This window comes from Garra rufa, chromosome 3 (genome assembly GCF_049309525.1).
Source record: "Garra rufa chromosome 3, GarRuf1.0, whole genome shotgun sequence".
In the NCBI taxonomy this organism is placed as follows: Eukaryota; Metazoa; Chordata; class Actinopteri; order Cypriniformes; family Cyprinidae; genus Garra; species Garra rufa.
The window spans coordinates 16,713,624-16,732,870 of NC_133363.1; the positions used below are offsets into that span (position 1 = coordinate 16,713,624).

At 39.1% G+C, this 19,247-nt stretch overlaps 1 protein-coding gene across 1 annotated transcript in view; it reads left to right on the forward strand.

Annotated features, from left to right (window-relative positions):
• The first annotated feature begins 4,938 nt into the window (after nucleotides 1–4,938).
• Nucleotides 4,939–19,247, forward strand: part of LOC141331839 (cellular tumor antigen p53-like) — a 39,619-nt gene continuing 25,310 nt past the window's right edge. The window contains exons 1-5 of the mRNA XM_073836876.1: nucleotides 4,939–5,073; nucleotides 5,625–5,741; nucleotides 6,042–6,102; nucleotides 6,328–6,537; nucleotides 12,589–12,775. Coding sequence (XP_073692977.1) covers nucleotides 5,674–5,741; nucleotides 6,042–6,102; nucleotides 6,328–6,537; nucleotides 12,589–12,775 — 526 coding nt within the window. The 5' untranslated portion in view covers nucleotides 4,939–5,073; nucleotides 5,625–5,673. The remainder of the gene's footprint in view (nucleotides 5,074–5,624; nucleotides 5,742–6,041; nucleotides 6,103–6,327; nucleotides 6,538–12,588; nucleotides 12,776–19,247) is intronic.

A 19,247-nucleotide genomic window follows, 5' to 3' on the forward strand; every position in this document is an offset into this window, starting at 1 on the left:
GCATGTATTTTTGAAGTTTGGGCAGAGGTGGAGGGGAGGGGGTTAGTTCTACGTGAAATGTGTAGCAACAGTGACTATACTTTCCATTAGCTTCAATCCTACGAGGTTAGTTTGCCAACACACAAATTGTCTTGACCTTATGTGTCATTGCATAAAAGAGTAAGAGATATAATAGCATGGCTTGCATAAAGGTTGCTTTAGTTCAGTTTTATAAGTTTTTATGTCTTCGCACAGACCTAAAGAGAGAGGATAGGCACATTACATTTTGTGTAGAACTGAGACTAATTACTAAAAAGTTAAACATTAATCAAATATTAGACATTCCGTATATCCTCACATATAAGCTAAAAGTATTATTTGAATGTATGATTTGAGATTTTTACTTTGGTGGTTCACCACATGATTAGCTGGGTCAAGAGAGTCCAGATGCCCAGCCTGATAGTTTAGAACCCAACAGCACTGGCCAAAAGTGGTTAACTGGGCTAACCTAGTCTCTATTGTCCAGCTTTTCATAGCTTAAAATCTCTTACTATTTTGGAACACATGCCTAAGGGGTCACAAACTCTGCCTATAACCCCCTCCCCACAAACTTCCCATGTCACACGAAAAGAATCCTACCGAGGCAACAGGTGTTCCTCAATTGTGGACTGTACCACTTATATCTTGAGGTGTGCAGGGTCTTTTTTTGAATTGAAATTTGTGAGGCAGGGGGTTAGAGTCGGACACCAAAACAATACAGTCAATGCAATGGTAAAATGGTCTGCCATTGTTCACTCAGTTTAAAAGGCCTATTTACCAACCACTACACAACCCTGGTAATTTAACACACTTCCAATTCATATCACTTTCTCTTCCTCGCTTGTCTTGTTCTTATTAAACACCTCTCTCGTTGATCCTCAGATGTTCCTGGCAAAGAAAGGGTGGTTAAATCTGATACCAGTCAGCTGAAGGGCCCCAGCCAGTCATGTGTGCCTTTCTCACTGAGCCCAGAGAAACCAGATCCCTTAAAGATGGACACAGGGGCTGCTACAGCATTAATAATGTAAATCCAGTGCTCAATGTAGGCCACATGCAACATTCAAAAGACAAGTTTGATTCAATGTTTTCATTTTCATGCATCACCTGATAAAATATATAAACTGCATTTTTCAAATGTAATAACTAAAATGTCTAAAATAAAAATAATCTATATTGGTGTCACATGTCTCCTTATGTTTCTTGTCTTCTGCCTTGTGTTTTCACTATTCTGATTTGGTTTCTCCCTCTGTCTTCCCCCGTCAGTTTGTATTCATTTGGTTTAGTCCTTGTTCAGTCATTATCGTTTTCACCTGTGTTTCTTGATTAGTTTGCTTTATAAGTCAGTGGCTGTATCCGAAATCGCCCCCTATACCCTCAAATAGGGCACTATTTGAGGGGACAGCCATTTTAAGTGGTGTTCGAAACCATAGTGGACATTCCCGAGTGCACTCATTCAATCCCACAATGCACCGCAAAAACGAGTGTACAACTGATGTACGCTCAACGCGCTCAACAGCTAGAGATAACCCATAATGCACTGTGAGAGTCACACGCTGACTGAATTCCCGCGTCTCGCCAGACGATGGCGCCCGCAGCTGAATCATCATCCATCTGTTCATTTTACAACGCGCTGGTCCACTGCGTAATACAGCATACAACACAGGTACAAATTTGTTGTAAATTGATTATTAAATTGTTTAACCAGTGTTTATACACAAATTCCCTGACATAGTTCAAGATAAATCCTTTAATCTTACTACTAGAACTGTCCGTTTTAAATGATTGTTAAACAGTTAGCAATACTATGCAAAAGTGGCAGTCATTCCGGTGCACTTAGTGTCCGAATTCACTCACTCGTTTTCATTCACTCCTTCAAGTGAACTGTACGAGTGGACTAATGTAGGGAATAGTGAATAGGGTATAGGGGGCGATTTCGGATACAGCCAGTCTCTGTTTTCAGTCCTTTGTCGGTCATTTCACTTCACTTCACTTGATGTTGATGTGTTACGTGTGTGGTAATCTCCTGTTTTTTCCTTCTTGAAATTCACAATTAAAAGTATCTATTATTTGAATTCGACTCCCGTCTCGTCGAACCAGCACTGGCCGTTACAGAATGACCGACCAAGTAAAGATGTCTGAGGCTGAGGACAGGCTATGGGGGCTACGGCAGAGTGGGCGGACATTGGAGAGGTATGTGGAGGAATTCCTTGAGCTCTCCCATCGGGTGAGCTGGCCCGACGTCACTCTTGCTGTTGTGTTTTGGTTGGGACTGGATGGGGAAACAATCCGATGCAACTCCCCCATATGTGAATTCTCCTTGATTGAACTAATCAACCTCACTCTTTATATAAATGGCTCTAGTATCGAGGTTAAAGAAATAAAGAGTGATGGTAAGTTTCCACATCCAGCCCCCTCCGAAACCCAGCACGTCTCACCGGCTCACTCCTCGCCTGGACCCCCCACATACCTCACCAATGGCTCCGGCCACCTGCCAACCCCGAGGAACCCCGAGATGGCCATAATTCCTGATTTCCCGGCCAGGATGGCCGATGTTCCTGTTTTCCCGGCCAGGATAGCTGATGTTCCTGATATTCCTGTCAAGATGGCCACAGTTCCTGATTTCGCTGTCAAGACGGCCACAGTTCCTGATTTCCCGGCCGAGATGGCCGCAGTTCCTGATTTCCCGGCCAGGATGGCCGATGTTCCTGATGTTCCAGCCAAGATGGCCGATGTTCCTGTCTTCCCGGCCAGGATGGCCGATGTTCCTGTTATTCCTGTCAAGGTGGCCACAATTCCTGAGTTCCCGGCCAAGAAGGCCGTCAAGCCTGAATCCCTGGCCAAGATGGCCGTTGTTCCTGAGTCCCTGGCCAAGATGGCCGCCAAGCCTGAGTCCCAGGCCAAGATGGCCGATGTTCCTGAGTTCCCTGCCAAGATGGCCGATGTTCTTGAGTTCCCGGCCAGGATTGCCGATGTTCCTGTTTTCCCGGCCAAGATGGCCGATGTTCCTGTTTTCCCGGCCAAGATGGCCGATGTTCCTGAGTCTCCAGCCAAGAGGGGTGAAATTGACATTATGGATATGGCTCTCCCTATGGAGTTCACGGCCCCAATCCTCTCTTCTGAATCCCCGCTGGTTCCGCCCAGCCGTCCTGAATCCCCGCTGGTTCCGCCCAGCCGTCCTGAATCCCCGCTGGTTCCGCCCAGCCGTCCTGAATCCCCGCCAGTCTCATCCAGCCTTCCAGAGCGCCCTCCAGTGACTGCGCCGCCAGAGCGCCCTCCAGTGACCGCTCGCCCAGAGCTAGCTCCTTCAGTGTCTCCGCTGGAGACGCCCAGCCCTCCTGAATCTCCGCTGGGGTCGTCCAGCCGTCCAGAGCCCGCTCCTCAAGAGCGCCGTCCAGAGCCCGCTCCTCAAGAGCGCCGTCCAGAGCCCGCTCCTCAAGAGCGCCGTCCAGAGCCCGCTCCTCAAGAGAGCCGCCCAGAGCCCGCTCCTCAAGAGCGCCGTCCAGAGTCTCCGCTGGTGCAATCCAGCCGTCCAGAGCCTTCACTGGTCCCGTCCAGCCGTCCAGAGCCTTCGCTGGTCCCGTCCAGCCGTCCAGAACCTTCACTGGTTACGTCCAGTCCTCCAGAGCCTCCGCTGGTGCAATCCAGCCTTCCAGAGCCTTCGCTGGTCCCGTCCAGCCGTCCAGAGCCTTCGCTGGTCCCATCCTGCTACCCAGAGTCTCAGCTGGTCCCGTCCAGCCATCCAGAGCCTCAGCGGGTCCCCCCCCCCCCCCCCTGGTGTTTCTATCACGGCGCGAGACGCGCCTACCGGGAGGGGGAGATAATGTCACATGTCTCCTTATGTTTCTTGTCTTCTGCCTTGTGTTTTCACTATTCTGATTTGGTTTCTCCCTGTGTCTTCCCCCGTCAGTTTGTATTCATTTGGTTTAGTCCTTGTTCAGTCATTATCGTTTTCACCTGTGTTTCTTGATTAGTTTGCTTTATAAGTCAGTCTCTGTTTTCAGTCCTTTGTCGGTCATTTCACTTCACTTGATGTTGATGTGTTACGTGTGTGGTAATCTCCTGTTTTTTCCTTCTTGAAATTCACAATTAAAAGTATCTATTACTTGAATACGACTCCCGTCTCGTCGAACCAGCACTGGCCGTTACAATTGGTCATTAAAGTATTCCAAAGAATTTTAGTATCAGAGCTTACTATTATATAATAGCTTATTATCAGAGCTTATTATTATACAAGGATCATAATTAATATTTTATTTATTTATGGAAGGGAGCCCAAACCTCAGCTACAAAACTGTTTATGTCATCTAGATTTCAGCTTTAGCCTACTGAATTATAAAAAAAATGGTGTTTGTCTGTCTGCCATTGCATTTGGAACCTGTTTCATACACAACAGGTGTTTGTATTTTTAAAAACTGGATTTCTGGTTTAATTTGAAAATTAAATAAAAAGGGTATGCTAGCTATCAGTTAAAAGACACTGAAGGTTTTTATTTTATTTATTTTTAAAAAAGACAGAAGTCTCACATTTATTCGAGGACTAATAGAGATGGCCTACTTCCAGTGAGTTTACATGCTTAAGAAATTTGCCAACTTTTGTCCTTTATAAAAATATATATGTAAAAATAAAAAGTATAGGATTTAAGCCCATTTGTCACATTATGATTTAAGATTTCATAGTCAACAATATTTTATAATTAATAAATAAATATTTACCACTAAAATATATATAAAATATATATTAAGCATATATTCCTTTTAAATATAAAGGGCAACTAGTATCAAAACATTTGTTTCCTGTTATTTTTTTTTGAATGTTCTTGATCGTGAATTCAAAAAATGCACTTTGATAATTGGCGCCTCTCACATGACCTGCTCCCACGTGACTGCGGTCTTCGCTGCTTTTTCAGTGTTGTGAATAGGAAGTAGCTGAAAGTCTGTGAACTGTAGATTAGGACATTACGTGTGTAGGAGATTTGGAAAGGAGTTTCACTGAGAGGCGAGGCATTGATCCAGATCGATACGCTGATTAATACGCACGGTTGAAAGTCGTCTTCATGTAAGCTATTTAACAACGAAGAAATTTCCCCTTTTATAACTCATGACGAAATGTGATTGATGTTAATACAGATCTTTTTTCTTTCACCGTTTGCACGTTGTTGATATTAATCGATTTCTCGATGTTTAGATTAGGGACTGATAGGAAAGCATTTTACACGAGATGTCTTTGATTCCACGTGGAAGTCAGTGTGTAAGCTTTCTTTGTTTTACTTTCGAGTTAACTTTACTGTTAGTTTGTTGGGTTTTTGGTTCTTATTAGGTGGATTTTTTTAACCATCGACACCAAACCCCAGGGTTAGTAATGACACCACAGATTTGTGACATTATTTGGATAAGATATTAGGATTTGAGACGTGTTTGAAAAATTCTTTTGTGATCCGTTATCTCTTTCTGGTTCAGAGAGGTGTTTTCCGGTAGAGAGGTGTAAATGTTACAGTTTCACAGTCCAATGCGTTGTTGACAATATGTTATGCACACTGGCCTTGTGTTTGTTTGTCTAAATATTTAATTTCCTTTGTCGTAGTCTATTGCTCTTTTCTATTTCCACAGTCTCCAGTGCCCTCTATTGGCCCGTGAAGTAGGCTGCAGTAGTAGGGCCATGAGTGATAAGGAGCTGCTAGAGCTGCCCATGAGCCAGGGCAAATTTGAGCAGATTTGGGGGGACCTGTAAGTCCATACAAAGATGAGTTTTAGGGATGCATGATAGATCACCAGACAAATGAAACATTTCTGTGAGGTCTAACAATACAATGAAATGTACAGCAGCAGCACATAGTGCACCTTATTGCATAAGTCAGAAACATTGATCATGCTTGTATTCATTTATTATATTAATTTGTATATTTTTTATGTATGTTTTTTTTTTTGTCAAAAATATTTAGTTTCATATCAGTTCTCAGAGAAGCATGTCCATTCATTAAAGAAGTGTTTTAATCTTTTTTTTTTTTTTTTTTTTTACTTCCATAGAGGGTTTGGTGAGCTGATCAAGGAGCTGCCTCGTACCAACAGTGATGCTTGGCTTACTGCTGTAAGCTGGTGCTTTCTTTCTTGATGCATTTTAAAATTCTTAGGTTTTTTTAAACTTTAAAAAAAAAGACATTAAAAAAAAGAAATTAAATTTTGCTACCAGAGATCCAACTGCTGTTTTGATTTAACTGCTGCATGGATATTATTGCTTTTACTGTAAAACTTAAGAACAGAATAAAGCATCAAACAGGCATCTGTACCTACATTTAAACCCTTGTTACCACAGGCATTGCCTGATGGCCATTTCACAGGTGGCTTTGACCTGGATCTCCCAGAGAACACGGATGCTGCTGTTACTCAACCTGATGTAGCCGCAGTTGTGGACAGCCTCCCCCCTCCTGCCACTATAGTGCCCTCCACCACAGACTATCCTGGGGAACATGACTTCCAGTTGCGCTTTAATCAGTCCAGCACTACGAAGTCGGCCACATCAACAGTGAGTGATGAGTAAAATATTTTAAATATATGGTTTTAAATATGTCTGCTTTCCCCCCATATCTGTATACATTTACAAACATATCTAGTGTTAAGAAAATTATGGTGTGTGAAGTGTTATTGTAAATGTAGTGTCAGTTATTTTCTCTAACTGGATTATTTCTTGACGAAAGTGACTATAATGGAATATATAGGTCCAGTTGTATCAAGCTATTTTATGTCAGTTCAACTGCTTGTACACTATTTGAGAATTTTTTTTCCTGCAGTTTTTTTTTTAAAGAATTTAAAGGAATAAGCAATAAAATAAGCAGGAATTATAAGATGTGTTAACAGCTGTAGGTATTCCACTGATTTTAAATGATCTGTAGATTATTTATTCTTAAAAAATAACTAACACAGTACTTGTCAAAAGTTTTAAGCAAAACTTCCAAACAAATGATTTTTAAACGTTTTAATGAGGTTTCTTATGCTCAACAAGGCTGCATTTACTTGATCAAAAATGCAGTAAAACAGTAATATTGTGAAATATTACAACAATTTGATAATTATTTTCTATTTGAATATTTTAAAATGTAACACATTTCAGTAACACTTTATTTTAAGGTGTCATAATACAGAGTAATTACCTAATTAAGTACTTAGTAGTAGAGCTACTGCCAAAAATATGTATTGCCAAAAATCTGGCGATATGATTCGTATCACGTTACGTACAGGGGTTGTGATACGATATGTTGCAATACTGTAAGAAAGGCGATATATTGGGATATTTATTATTTTATGAATAGGACATAATTTTAGGAAAGCTGCAATTAAGAACACACCACTATATGCAAACCTTAGCCAAAAAAAAAAAAAAACACAGTGCGATCTGCATTTGCAATAATCAGTCCCTCTAACATTCAATTATATTGATAGGGATGCACCGAAATGAAAATCCTTGGCCGAAGCTGAACAAAAATAAACACTGGGCCGAAGGCCGATTACCGAACACTGTTTTTCATGTTTTTTCCACCATGTATTTTGCCAATTTTTTGTTCACCATTGCATAAATTAAATAGCCAAAATTAGCTTTTTACAGCTTTGTATTGCTTTTCAAAAAAAAAAAAAGAAAAGAAAATCAATTACAAAACAACAATTTAAAAATATTTACTTGACACTGAACATTTTCAACATTATAGTAGACATTATAGCCTACCAACAAAGCACAATTTGACTTAAAATTAATAAGTTAGTAAAATAATATTCTTTGGCCATTTTTAAGACCCCCCAAGGCATGTTATAATAAATGTATTAATAGAGCCGATTATTATCATTATTTTTGTCTTACTATTTTATTGTACAGAACAGCAATAAAATTACAATGCTAACATTTATGAATGTTGACTTTTATTTTGGGGTAAATCTACAAAGAAGACCTCAATACTACTTTTTGCTGACAGCAGCAGATTTATGAATGATTCTCATTACGCTGTTTCAGCACAGATTTTCCTCGCGCTTTAGAATTTGAACCCGGGCTAACGAGCTTGTGCAGAGCTGTCAGAATACATACAATTTGTGCGTGTATTAGACAACATAATGTTCTGTAGTTTATTTACTAATGGTTTAAGGCCATTGCACGTTTTCAGTCATCATACAGTAACCAATAACAACCACCCCATCTCTTCTCATCGAAGACATGCAATGCGGTTCTAAACAGTCTCTTGCTGTATGTGCTTGTAATGATTTTTGCGTCTTTCTCGGACAGTTTTAAATATGTGTGTGTGTGTGTGTATATATATATATATATATATATATATATATATATATATATATATTAGTGGTGGGCCGTTATCGGCGTTAACGTGATGCGTTAACGTGAGACTCTTATCGGGCGATAAAAAAAATATCGCCGTTAATCTATTCTCAAAGTTGGGTTGGGAGCTGGGTCTAAACTACGTAAGCTATGATGACTTCCACCTTGATATTTTAGCGCGGATGATGTATACCTAGTCGAATTGCACTGTAGGGGGCGAGAACGAGTCTTCAACTTCTGTGAAATTACCACATCAAACGAGACGTGCAAACATGGATGCAGTTATGAAGCCGCTTCAGGGCAGGTGCGTGCGTTGCTAGACCCTTTTTACTGGGGCACGTGCCCCAGTGAAAATCTGCTGTGCCCCAGTAAAATCTCAAATTTGAGTTATAATTTACTTTGATAATCCCGAAATAAAGACATTAAACTACATGCAACAATTGAATTGACGCTTCTAAAAGCAACGCAGTTTAATCGAAGACTATGCACGCAGAAATCCATGCCCGTGCGCGTCTGTGCAGCTCTGCACAAGACTTACTTTTAGTCATTATTTGGGTAGCACACATATTCTGAAAATGCCTTCAGCAGAATTCAAATTAGCCATTTTAATCTAGATTAATCTAGATTAATTCCAAGATTTAATCTAGATTAAAAAAATTATATATATATATATAATATATCGTGCATATATATCTATATCGTGCATATATATATAAAATATATCGTGCATATATATCTATATCGTGCATATATATATATATATATATATATATATATACACACACACAGAACAAGTTTGTTGAGCTTCACAAAATAGAAAGTGGCTGTAAGAAAAGAGCTAAAGCATTGAAAATCCCCATTCCCACCATCAGGGCAATAATTAAGAAGTTCCAATCAACTAAAGATGTTACAAATCTGCCTAGAAGAGGATGTTTATATCATCCTAATGCACGATAAGGAGGAGAGTTTGAGTGGCCGAGGACTCTCCAAGGATCACAGTTGGAGAATTGCAGAGAATTGTTGAGTCTTGGGGTCAGAAAGCCTAAAATAAAATAATAAAACAGCCCCGACATCAACACATGTTGTTCCAGAGGGTTTCAAGAAAAAATCCTCCTGGCTCACCCAAAAACAAACTCCAGCATATTCACTTGTTAGACATGATTAAAACTTATTTATTATAATTATTTTATTAAACACAAAATGCAAAAAAAAATGTTGTTGCATTTTGATATTAATTTGTACTTTAGTAGTTTGTTGCTTCCATTTTAATGAATTATATGCAGTAATAAACATGTAAACTAAAGCTGCATGATTCTGGATAAACTGAAAATCATAATTTTTTTTTTTTTTGAAAATTGGAGATCAGATTCTCTCACGATTCTGAAGAAAAAGAGATTAGAAATCTAAACAAAATAATTTACTGGTGGTTCTGACAGTCTTTTTAAAATATACAGTTTGTAATTATGTAGATGTAATAGACAGCTATTCTGCCCTACAAAGCAAAAAGGCAGTAACTACGCCGAGTGCAGAACTGAGAAAAATTACTTTAAAGTTATCCTGTCATCCAGCCTGTTATCCAATGTTAAAACCGTCCATGAGGATGCCGCAAAATCACACACATTTGAGATAAGATATTTTGTCACATAACAAAGGATGCCTTGAATGTCATGAAAATGATAATAACTCATTTTTGACCAAAAATGCAGTTACTGCCTTTTTGCTTTGTAGGGCAGTATTGTTAGACCCATGTAACAGACCAAGTCTGTTACACAGCTACTAACAATCTTTTGGTTACATAAGTAGATGTGTAAAAGACTCGTCTGTTACATATGTGTAACAGTAGCTGCCTATTTCAGTGTTACCCACATTTCTCTGAAGCAAAGCTGAATTTTCAGCATCATTACAGCATCATTACCCAGTATTCAGTGTCGCATGATCCTTCATATGCTTATTTGGTGCTTGGTTATTAAAAATTGTTCTTATTGTTAAAAACAGTTTTTGCTGCTCAATATTTTGAGTCTTATAAATGTTAAAATCAACATCAAAGAAGTAAATTGTTTTAATTTATATTGCAACAGATATTTTACAAAAATATATACTACAAAAAAAAAATTCTTCACAATATTAGTGTCTTTACTGTATGTTTTGAGAACGTGAATGCAGCCTTGGCGAGCATAAGGGACTTAATTAAAACATTCATTAACAACTAACAATTTTCTTTCTCTTACCTTGTGCTGTATTCTTGAGCCTGTTCTGTACTTTTGTAGTTCCACAGAGAAAAAAATGTTTCTATAAATATTGTAACTTTACAGTATCTGCACGTAGGTCTAGTTTGTCCTGATTATTTTCTGTAGCTACTTATTTTACTTAAATTTATCAGGTGAGGATTTTGCTGGCCCTGAGGTCTGAGGACGACAGTGGAAACATAACATGACTGAACATGTTCTAAAGCTGTAAAGAGTTAAAGCTTAGCCTGATGGTGGAAAGTGGTCTGCTTTGCACCTATCATGCTGATAAGCGGTCCTAAATCTAAACCCAGGTTAGATGAAGGTGGGCACCTTGTGTATATTTGTCTACAGTCGTGGCCAAAAGTTTTGAGAATGACACAAATATTAGTTTTCACAAAGTTTGCTGCTAAACTGCTTTTAGATCTTTGTTTCAGTTGTTTCTGTGATGTACTGAAATATAATTACAAGCACTTCATACGTTTCAAAGGCTTTTATCGACAATTACATGACATTTATGCAAAGAGTCAGTATTTGCAGTGTTGGCCCTTCTTTTTCAGGACCTCTGCAATTTGACTGGGCATGCTCTCAATCAACTTCTGGGCCAAATCCTGACTGATAGCAACCCATTCTTTCATAATCACTTCTTGGAGTTTGTCAGAATTAGTGGGTTTTTGTTTGTCCACCCGCCTCTTGAGGATTGACCACAAGTTCTCAATGGGACTAATATCTGGGGAGTTTCAACGTTTTGGTCCCCGAGCCACTTAGTTATCACTTTTGCCTTATGGCACGGTGCTCCATCGTGCTGGAAAATGCATAGTTCTTCACCAAACTGTAGTTGGATTGTTGGAAGAAGTTGCTGTTGGAGGGTGTTTTGGTACCATTCTTTATTCATGGCTGTGTTTTGGGGCAAAATTGTGAGTGAGCCCACTCCCTTGGATGAGAAGCAACCCCACACATGAATGGTCTCAGGATGCTTTACTGTTGGCATGACACAGGACTGATGGTAGCACTCACCTTTTCTTCTCCGGACAAGCCTTTTTCCAGATGCCCCAAACAATCGGAAAGAGGCTTCATCTGAGAATATGACTTTGCCCCAGTCCTCAGCAGTCCATTCGCCATACTTTTTGCAGAAGATCAATCTGTCCCTGATGTTTTTTTTTTTTTTTGGAGAGAAGTGGCTTCTTTGCTGCCATTTTTGATACCAGGCCATCTTCCAAAAGTCTTGGCCTCACTGTGCGTGCAGATGCGCTCACACTTGCCTGCTGCCATTCCTGAGCAAGCTCTGCACTGGTGGCACTCCGATCCCGCAGCTGAATCCTTTTTAGGAGACGATCCTGGCACTTGCTGGACTTTCTTGGACGCCCTGAAGCCTTCTTAACAAGAAGTGAACCTCTTTCCTTGAAGTTCTTGATGATCCTATAAATTGTTGATTTAGGTGCAATCTTAGTAGCCACAATATCCTTGCCTGTGAAGCCATTTTTATGCAACGCAATGATGGCTGCACGCGTTTCTTTGCAGGTCACCATGGTTAACAATGGAAGAACAATGATTTCAAGCATCACCCTCCTTTTAACATGTCAAGTCTGCCATTCTAACCCAATCAGCCTGACATAATGATCTCCAGCCTTGTGCTCGTCAACATTCTCACCTGAGTTAACAAGACGATTACTGAAAAGTTTTTTTCGGGATTAAGTTAATTTTCATGGCAAAGAAGGACTATGCAATTCATCTGATCACTCTTCATAACATTCTGGAGTATATGCAAATTGCTATTACAAAAACTTAAGCAGAAACTTTTCCAATTTCCAGTATTTATGTAATTCTCAAAACTTTTGGCCACGACTGTATATCTTTTACATATTCAGTGGAGGAAAAAGCTAAGAAAAGGGGGATTTTCTGTGCTCTATGCTAGAATTGTTTGATTTTTTTTTTTTTCGTGCAAATTTAAGAATTTCTCATCACTAGAATAAAACATATTGATTGAAATGTGAGATGTATATGAGCTGTAATCCTCTGTCTGTCTTTCCCACAGTATTCTCATCTACTAAATAAGATGTATTGTCAGCTTGCAAAAACGTGTCCAGTGGATGTACTGGTGAGCAGAGAGCCACCTAAAGGTGCCATGCTAAGAGCCACAGCAATTTATAAGAAATCTGAGCATGTTTCTGAGGCTGTAATACGCTGCCCACACCATCAGAGCATTACTGAAAACAACGAAGGTTTGTTTGCTTTAAATGAACCTTAAACTCACAAATACACACACACACACACACACACACACACACACACGTTGTTTGTGTATGTACAGTCAGGTCCATAAATATTGGGACATCGACACAATTCTAACATTTTTGGCTCTATACACCACCACAATGGATTTGAAATGAAACGATCAAGATGTGCTTTAACTCTATAGCGTTATATGTGTGCCTCAATCCTGAGCGAGTAATTGTAAGTTTTGAGCACAGAGAACTATATTTTGCAAGCACATTACATTATATTTTGAACAGAAATTAACAATCGCAAAAAAAATTCATTTGAGCAAAGAAAAAACGATTCCGTGCTCAATAAATGTATTTGCTATTATCCATATTAACGTGCAATAATAACCCCTCTCACGCAGTTTACTCAGGTGCTCTCTCACAAACGTATTCTCTGCGCTCCTGTCAAGTCCCCCTCTCTCTCTCAACCTCTTAATTCTGTGTGCGCTCAACTCTTGACACACACGCTCGCTCAACTTGCAACAGCGTTACAAGTGTGCCACAAAATCAACCAATCGGAAAATTAAAGGTCAATTGTGATTGGCTGTTGGTCTCCAATCAAATCGCTAGTAGAACCAAAGCCCGTCTTGTAGAACTATCCATAGATATCCATATCTATATGTCCATATATTATCCTTTATTATATGATATCTATGGAACTATCTACAGCATCCCGGAAGCTTACTAAAAAAAAGAAAAAATAACTAACTTAAAAGATAATAATAATAAAAAAAAAAAACCACTTACCAAAATGTGTTTTAATCCATTAGTCTCACTGTAGTCAGATATTTTTTCTTAAACACATTTTGGTAAGTGTTTTTTTTTTTTTTTATTATTAACTTTTAAGTTAATAATAATAAAAAAACACTTATCAAAATGTGTTTTAATCCATTAGTCTCACTGTAGTCAGTTATTTTTTCTTTTTTTCTGTAAGCTTCCGGGATGCTGTAGATAGTTCCATAGATATCATATAATAAAGGATTATATATATGGATATATGGATATCAGTGATGCGCGGTTCAACAACCCAAACACGACCGACGTTTTCAACTAACCTGCCCGCAACTCGGACCGCAAAAAAGAGAAAAAGAAAATATTGTACCCGACCCGCTTCCTGACCCGCATGATTAATATTTGCGACTGACACCAGCGATTATATGCGGCTCTGCGGTGGAGATGCGTTCACTGTCAAACATCATTCGGTATTAATCAGGTTATTTTGTCAAAAGAAATGTTCTTGATTACAAGAAAAATACAGATTGTTCTTGTTGTGATTTAGTTTGTCTTTCCTTTATACAGATTTAAATAGTTTCATTTTCGAAGTACTCAAATGATGTCAGTGATTCTCCGATGTTAAATATGATCAAGAATTGTTTCATTTCGATCTACAGTGTAATAAAAGTTAAGAAAAAGATTAGCATATAGGCCTAAATATTAGAGACTACAAGCTCATTCCTTTTTTCTTAACTTTTAACTTCTAAAAATTATCAAGAATATTAAATCAACTTAATAGGCTAGGTTAACGACTTTTCTTATACAAATATAACGAATGCACTTCAAAACGAAGTTTTCATATATAAATTCAGGAATCACGAATATGACAAAATAATATTTTATGTATATGTATGTGTATATATATATATATATAATTCTATAGCTATAATAGTTGTATCAAATGAATAAGGAAATTATAGTGCCTTGAAATTAAGTAATGTTTAATTTCGTTCGTTTCGCTCTCTGGAAATGTAAAGTAAAAATACAGTTTTTACTTGGAATTCGTTTTTAATCCCTGGTTTTAAAAAAGCATATACATGAGATAATTTATGTATTATTGCTTGAATAAACGCGTTTAAAAATAGTGCTAGAAATGTTATAATTAAGGAAATTAAACAGACCTAGGCATTTGAAAAGACATAGGCCCAGTGAAATGTCTAATAATTCCAAAAAGAAAGAGAAGCATTTGACATAATAAAAATATTCGAGACATTTATTAGGAATACCATTTTCTTAACAATTAAGATGCTGCATGTGTTTATCCAGTCTAATCGAAGTGTGCATCTCTCCGCCGACTTTCCCAACAAAAATCCCACCCCCTCTCAGAAAATACATAAAGCTGACATTACGGAGCTATTTGCGTTTAAAAGTAGCCTATTAAAATGGTACAATGGCATTGCTCAGTTCAACGTGTTGGGAAATCGGGCATTTTGTCCCGCGTCAGCATTTATTCAACAGTTAATAACGCTCAACATTTAAAGGTAAATATCATTCAGCCAATAAAGTGTAGGCCTATGTATTTCATAAAAAAGTGTGTCTAGTACTATATAAATTACCAAGGTTTAATTGCCATCTTTATTTCAAACGACCCGACTGACCACGACCCGAATATCATTAAAAATATTTTTGGATGACTCGAAACCGCAGGCACCCGCTCATTTCGGATCAACCCACGCATCACTGATGGATATGGATATCTATGGATAGTTCTACAAGAGGGGCTTTGGTTCTACTAGCGATTTGATTGGAGACCAACAGCCAATCACAATTGACCTTTAATTTTCCGATTGGTTGATTTTGTGGCACTCTTGTAACGCTGTTGCAAGTTGAGCGAGCGTGTGTGTCAAGAGTTGAGCGCACACAGAATTAAGAGGTTGAGAGAGAGGGGGACTTGACAGGAGCGCAGAGAATACGTTTGTGAGAGAGCACCTGAGTAAACTGCGTGAGAGGGGTTATTATTGCACGTTAATATGGATAATAGCAAATACATTTATTGAGCACGGAATCGTTTTTTCTTTGCTCAAATTAATTTTTTCTGCGATTTGTTAATTTCTGTTCAAAATATAATGTAATGTGCTTGCAAAATATAGTTCTCTGTGCTCAAAACTTACAATGCCTCGCTCAGGATTGAGGCACACATATAACGCCATATAACTCCAGACTGTCAGCTTTAATTTGAGGGTACTTGCATCCAAATCAGGTAAACGGTGTAGGAATTACAAAAGTTTGCATATGTGCCTCCAACTTGTTAAGGGACCAAAAGTAATGGGACAGAATAATAATCATAAATCAAACTTTCACTTTTTTAATACTTGGTTGCAAATCCTTTGCAGTCAATTGCAGCCTGAAGTCTGGAATGCATAGACATCACCAGACGCTGGGTTTCATCCCTGGTGATGCTCTGCCAGGCCTCTACTGCAACTGTCTTCAGTTCCTGCTTTTTCTTGGGGCATTTTCCCTTCAGTTTTGTCTTCAGCAAGTGAAATGCATGCTCAATCGGATTCAGGTCAGGTGATTGACTTGATAACATTCCACTTCTTTCCCTTAAACTCTTTGGCTGCTTTTGCAGTATGCTTTGGGTCACTGTCCATCTGCACTGTTTGTATTTGGCTGAACATGAGCAGATAATATTGCCCGAAATACTTCAGAATTCATCCTGCTGCTTTTGTCAGCAGTCACATCATCAATAAATACAAGAGAACCAGTTCCATTGGCAGCCATACATGCCCACGCCATGACACTACCACCACCATGCTTCACTGATGAGGTGGTATGCTTAGGATCATGAGCAGTTCCTTTCCTTCTCCATACTCTTCTCTTCCCATCACTCTGGTACAAGTTGATCTTGGTCTCATCTGTCCATAGGATGTTGTTCCAGAACTGTGAAGGCTTTTTTAGATGTCGTTTGGCAAACTCTAATCTGGCCTTCCTGTTTTTGAGGCTCACCAATAGTTTACATCTTGTTGTGAACCCTCTGTATTCACTCTGGTGAAGTCTTCTCTTGATTGCTGACACGCATACACCTACCTCCTGGAGAGTGTTCTTGATCTGTCCAACTGTTTTCTTCACCAGGGAAGGAATTCTTTGGTCATCCACCACAGTTGTTTTCCGTGGTCTTCTCGGTCTTTTGGTGTTGCTGAGCTCACTCGTTTCTCGTCCCATGAGCCAAGAGTTTCAAGGTGCTATGTTGTTGACTATAAGCACTATGTCTCCTGGTTTAAAGTTGCATTTGACTCATGTCCACTTCTGATGCTCTTGAAGCCTCTGTAAATACTCCAGATCCCATCTTTTCAAGAACAAGTCTGACATGTACTGGACCATCACTTGCGAGCATAAACATCTTTTTTGAATTCTCCTGGTGGTAATGATGGCGAAGTCCTCAGAAGTAACAGATGGTTTGGCATTAATTATAAGTCAGATGGATCTGTGGATGCTTTGGTGATCGGACAATCATTAATAATAGCTTCCACTTTAAACAGGGCGATGTGAAGTCCTCCATCATCCTGATTCTTCACCTTTAAGGTAGATTCCAGAATTTTTCTGCACCGATCTGTTTAACCTTTCCCATGCTCCTCTGTAATGTGATCCAGTTGGAGGGTTAAACATCCATTTAATTCCTTTCTGAAGAAGGACATCATTGATCTTACATTGATTTTATTCTTTTATCACTACTTTTAATTCATGTTCTGCTCCTACAAAGTTCTTTGCATTGCAGTTCCTTTCTTCTGCGCTTTACCTCAAAAGATCCAAAATAATCAACCCCAACACGGGTTAATGGAGGTTCATTTGGAGGTTCACTTGGACAGTACTTTCAGTATTTCCTTATTGCTCTACACCAGTAATCCAATATTTCTGCCACAATTTGGACAACATATGATTGCAAACAACCTACTCCTTGGTGTAAATGTCGCAAGTGGATGTCTGCAGTGTGAAAATTCTTGGACAAAATGACTGGAAGTTTGGATTCTTCAGGCATTGATGCCCTACTTAATCATTCACACAAGTCAATAAATATGGCTACTCTTCTTTTATACTTTCACCTCTTTTTAGGCTAGCAAGCTCATCAGGAAATCTTTTCTTGGGAGAGTCTAATAATCTCCAATTCAGTTTGTTCAAGTTGACTTTTGAAAATCTCCATTTCTCTTTCCAAAGAACCATCTTGTTGTCCATTCAAACCAGAATCAGCAAGATTGAAGCTCGGTTGTTTCTTCTTCTGACTAAGAGACGAGTAGATTCTTACATCTCAAAATCCAAGCCACTGCTTTTTTCAAACAGAAACAAGAAGAAAAGTGATGGGCACACAGGTAATTATGTCATCCTCTTTTTTGAACTGTATGGAACTATTCACTATGCCTTTTTTGAATTCAGGGTCACTTCAAACTTTTCAAGGTCAATGAGATTGTAAGGCAACTCACTTTTAGAAAGAAGAAGAAAAGCAAGAAAAACAGGATGTGCAGCTTAAGCATATAATGTATGTCTGTATATTTCCAGATGGCTATAACATTCTTATGTAGGCGTAGACCTCCTTACACTTACTAAGTCTCACCTTTGCATGTCTTTACTCAGAGTGCAGCTTCATAATTCGGTATCACTATCTAGTGACTAAGGTAAGTCACGTTGTTTTATTACCAATGACCAGATTATGGAACAGCACTTTGGCGGAGCTGCAGGACCGAAACTCTTCTCCCCCCACGTACACACTTGACTTTAGGGGAGATGTAAAAAAAATCCTGCCTCCTTAATCCTTCTAATATTAAAAGTTCTTTCATGACACAATTTTACATGTCTGCTTCATTCTCTGTCTTTGTCTTTTCTTCTTGCGTTCTCTCTTGTTGTCTGTTCCAAGTTTCATTCTCTTCCCTCTTCCCACTTCCTCCTTTCCATTTGTTGGCCTACATCTTCACCAGGGTGACTCTTTGCGAGCCGTTGCAATTGTCTTTCCCTTGTTGGCAAGGGAGGGTCGTTACTATTTCAAGGTGGGAGATTTGGACTCAGGTGTCACTCTGCAACCATGTCGCTGATTCTCCCTTGAGATTCTCCCTTGAGATCATAACTGCACCCTCACTGATTCTTATTGGTGGAGTCAACCATTCCCTGGCCTTGATAGTGCTGTTACCTGGCAATGGAAACCTTCAGAATTTTTATTAGTGCTATCAGGCATGCTCATTTTTCCATCTGGCCAGTTGTACTTCTTGGTGTGACCTGTGGGTTAAGGGCTGTCCTGGCCCCTGGGCTCTCATAGCCATTACCATCAATACAATGAGCCGGGCTAATAGCTCTTTTATTTTAAATTTTTTTGACAGTTTGCTAATTCAGTTATCTCTTTGTTTTATAAACTGAGTTCTACTATCATTGGATAATTACTTAGGCCTGTCTTGCTCAATAGCATAAACTTTTTAACCTGGAAAACACTTAACCCACTTTATTCATGTTAACAGTTTTGACACAGAAACCGCTTCATCCTGATATGCTTAAAAAAAGGTTAGCTGTGGGGTGGACAGAGCAAGCTTGCTTGCTTTTCCTTCCCATGCAATATGCTGCGCAGGTGTGTTACAGTTTTTCTTTTCTTCCACAACAGTAAACCTAAGTGCTGACCGGGAAACTTAACCAAATTTATCCATGGTCATTATTTTACTGGGCATAATTTGCCCTGTGG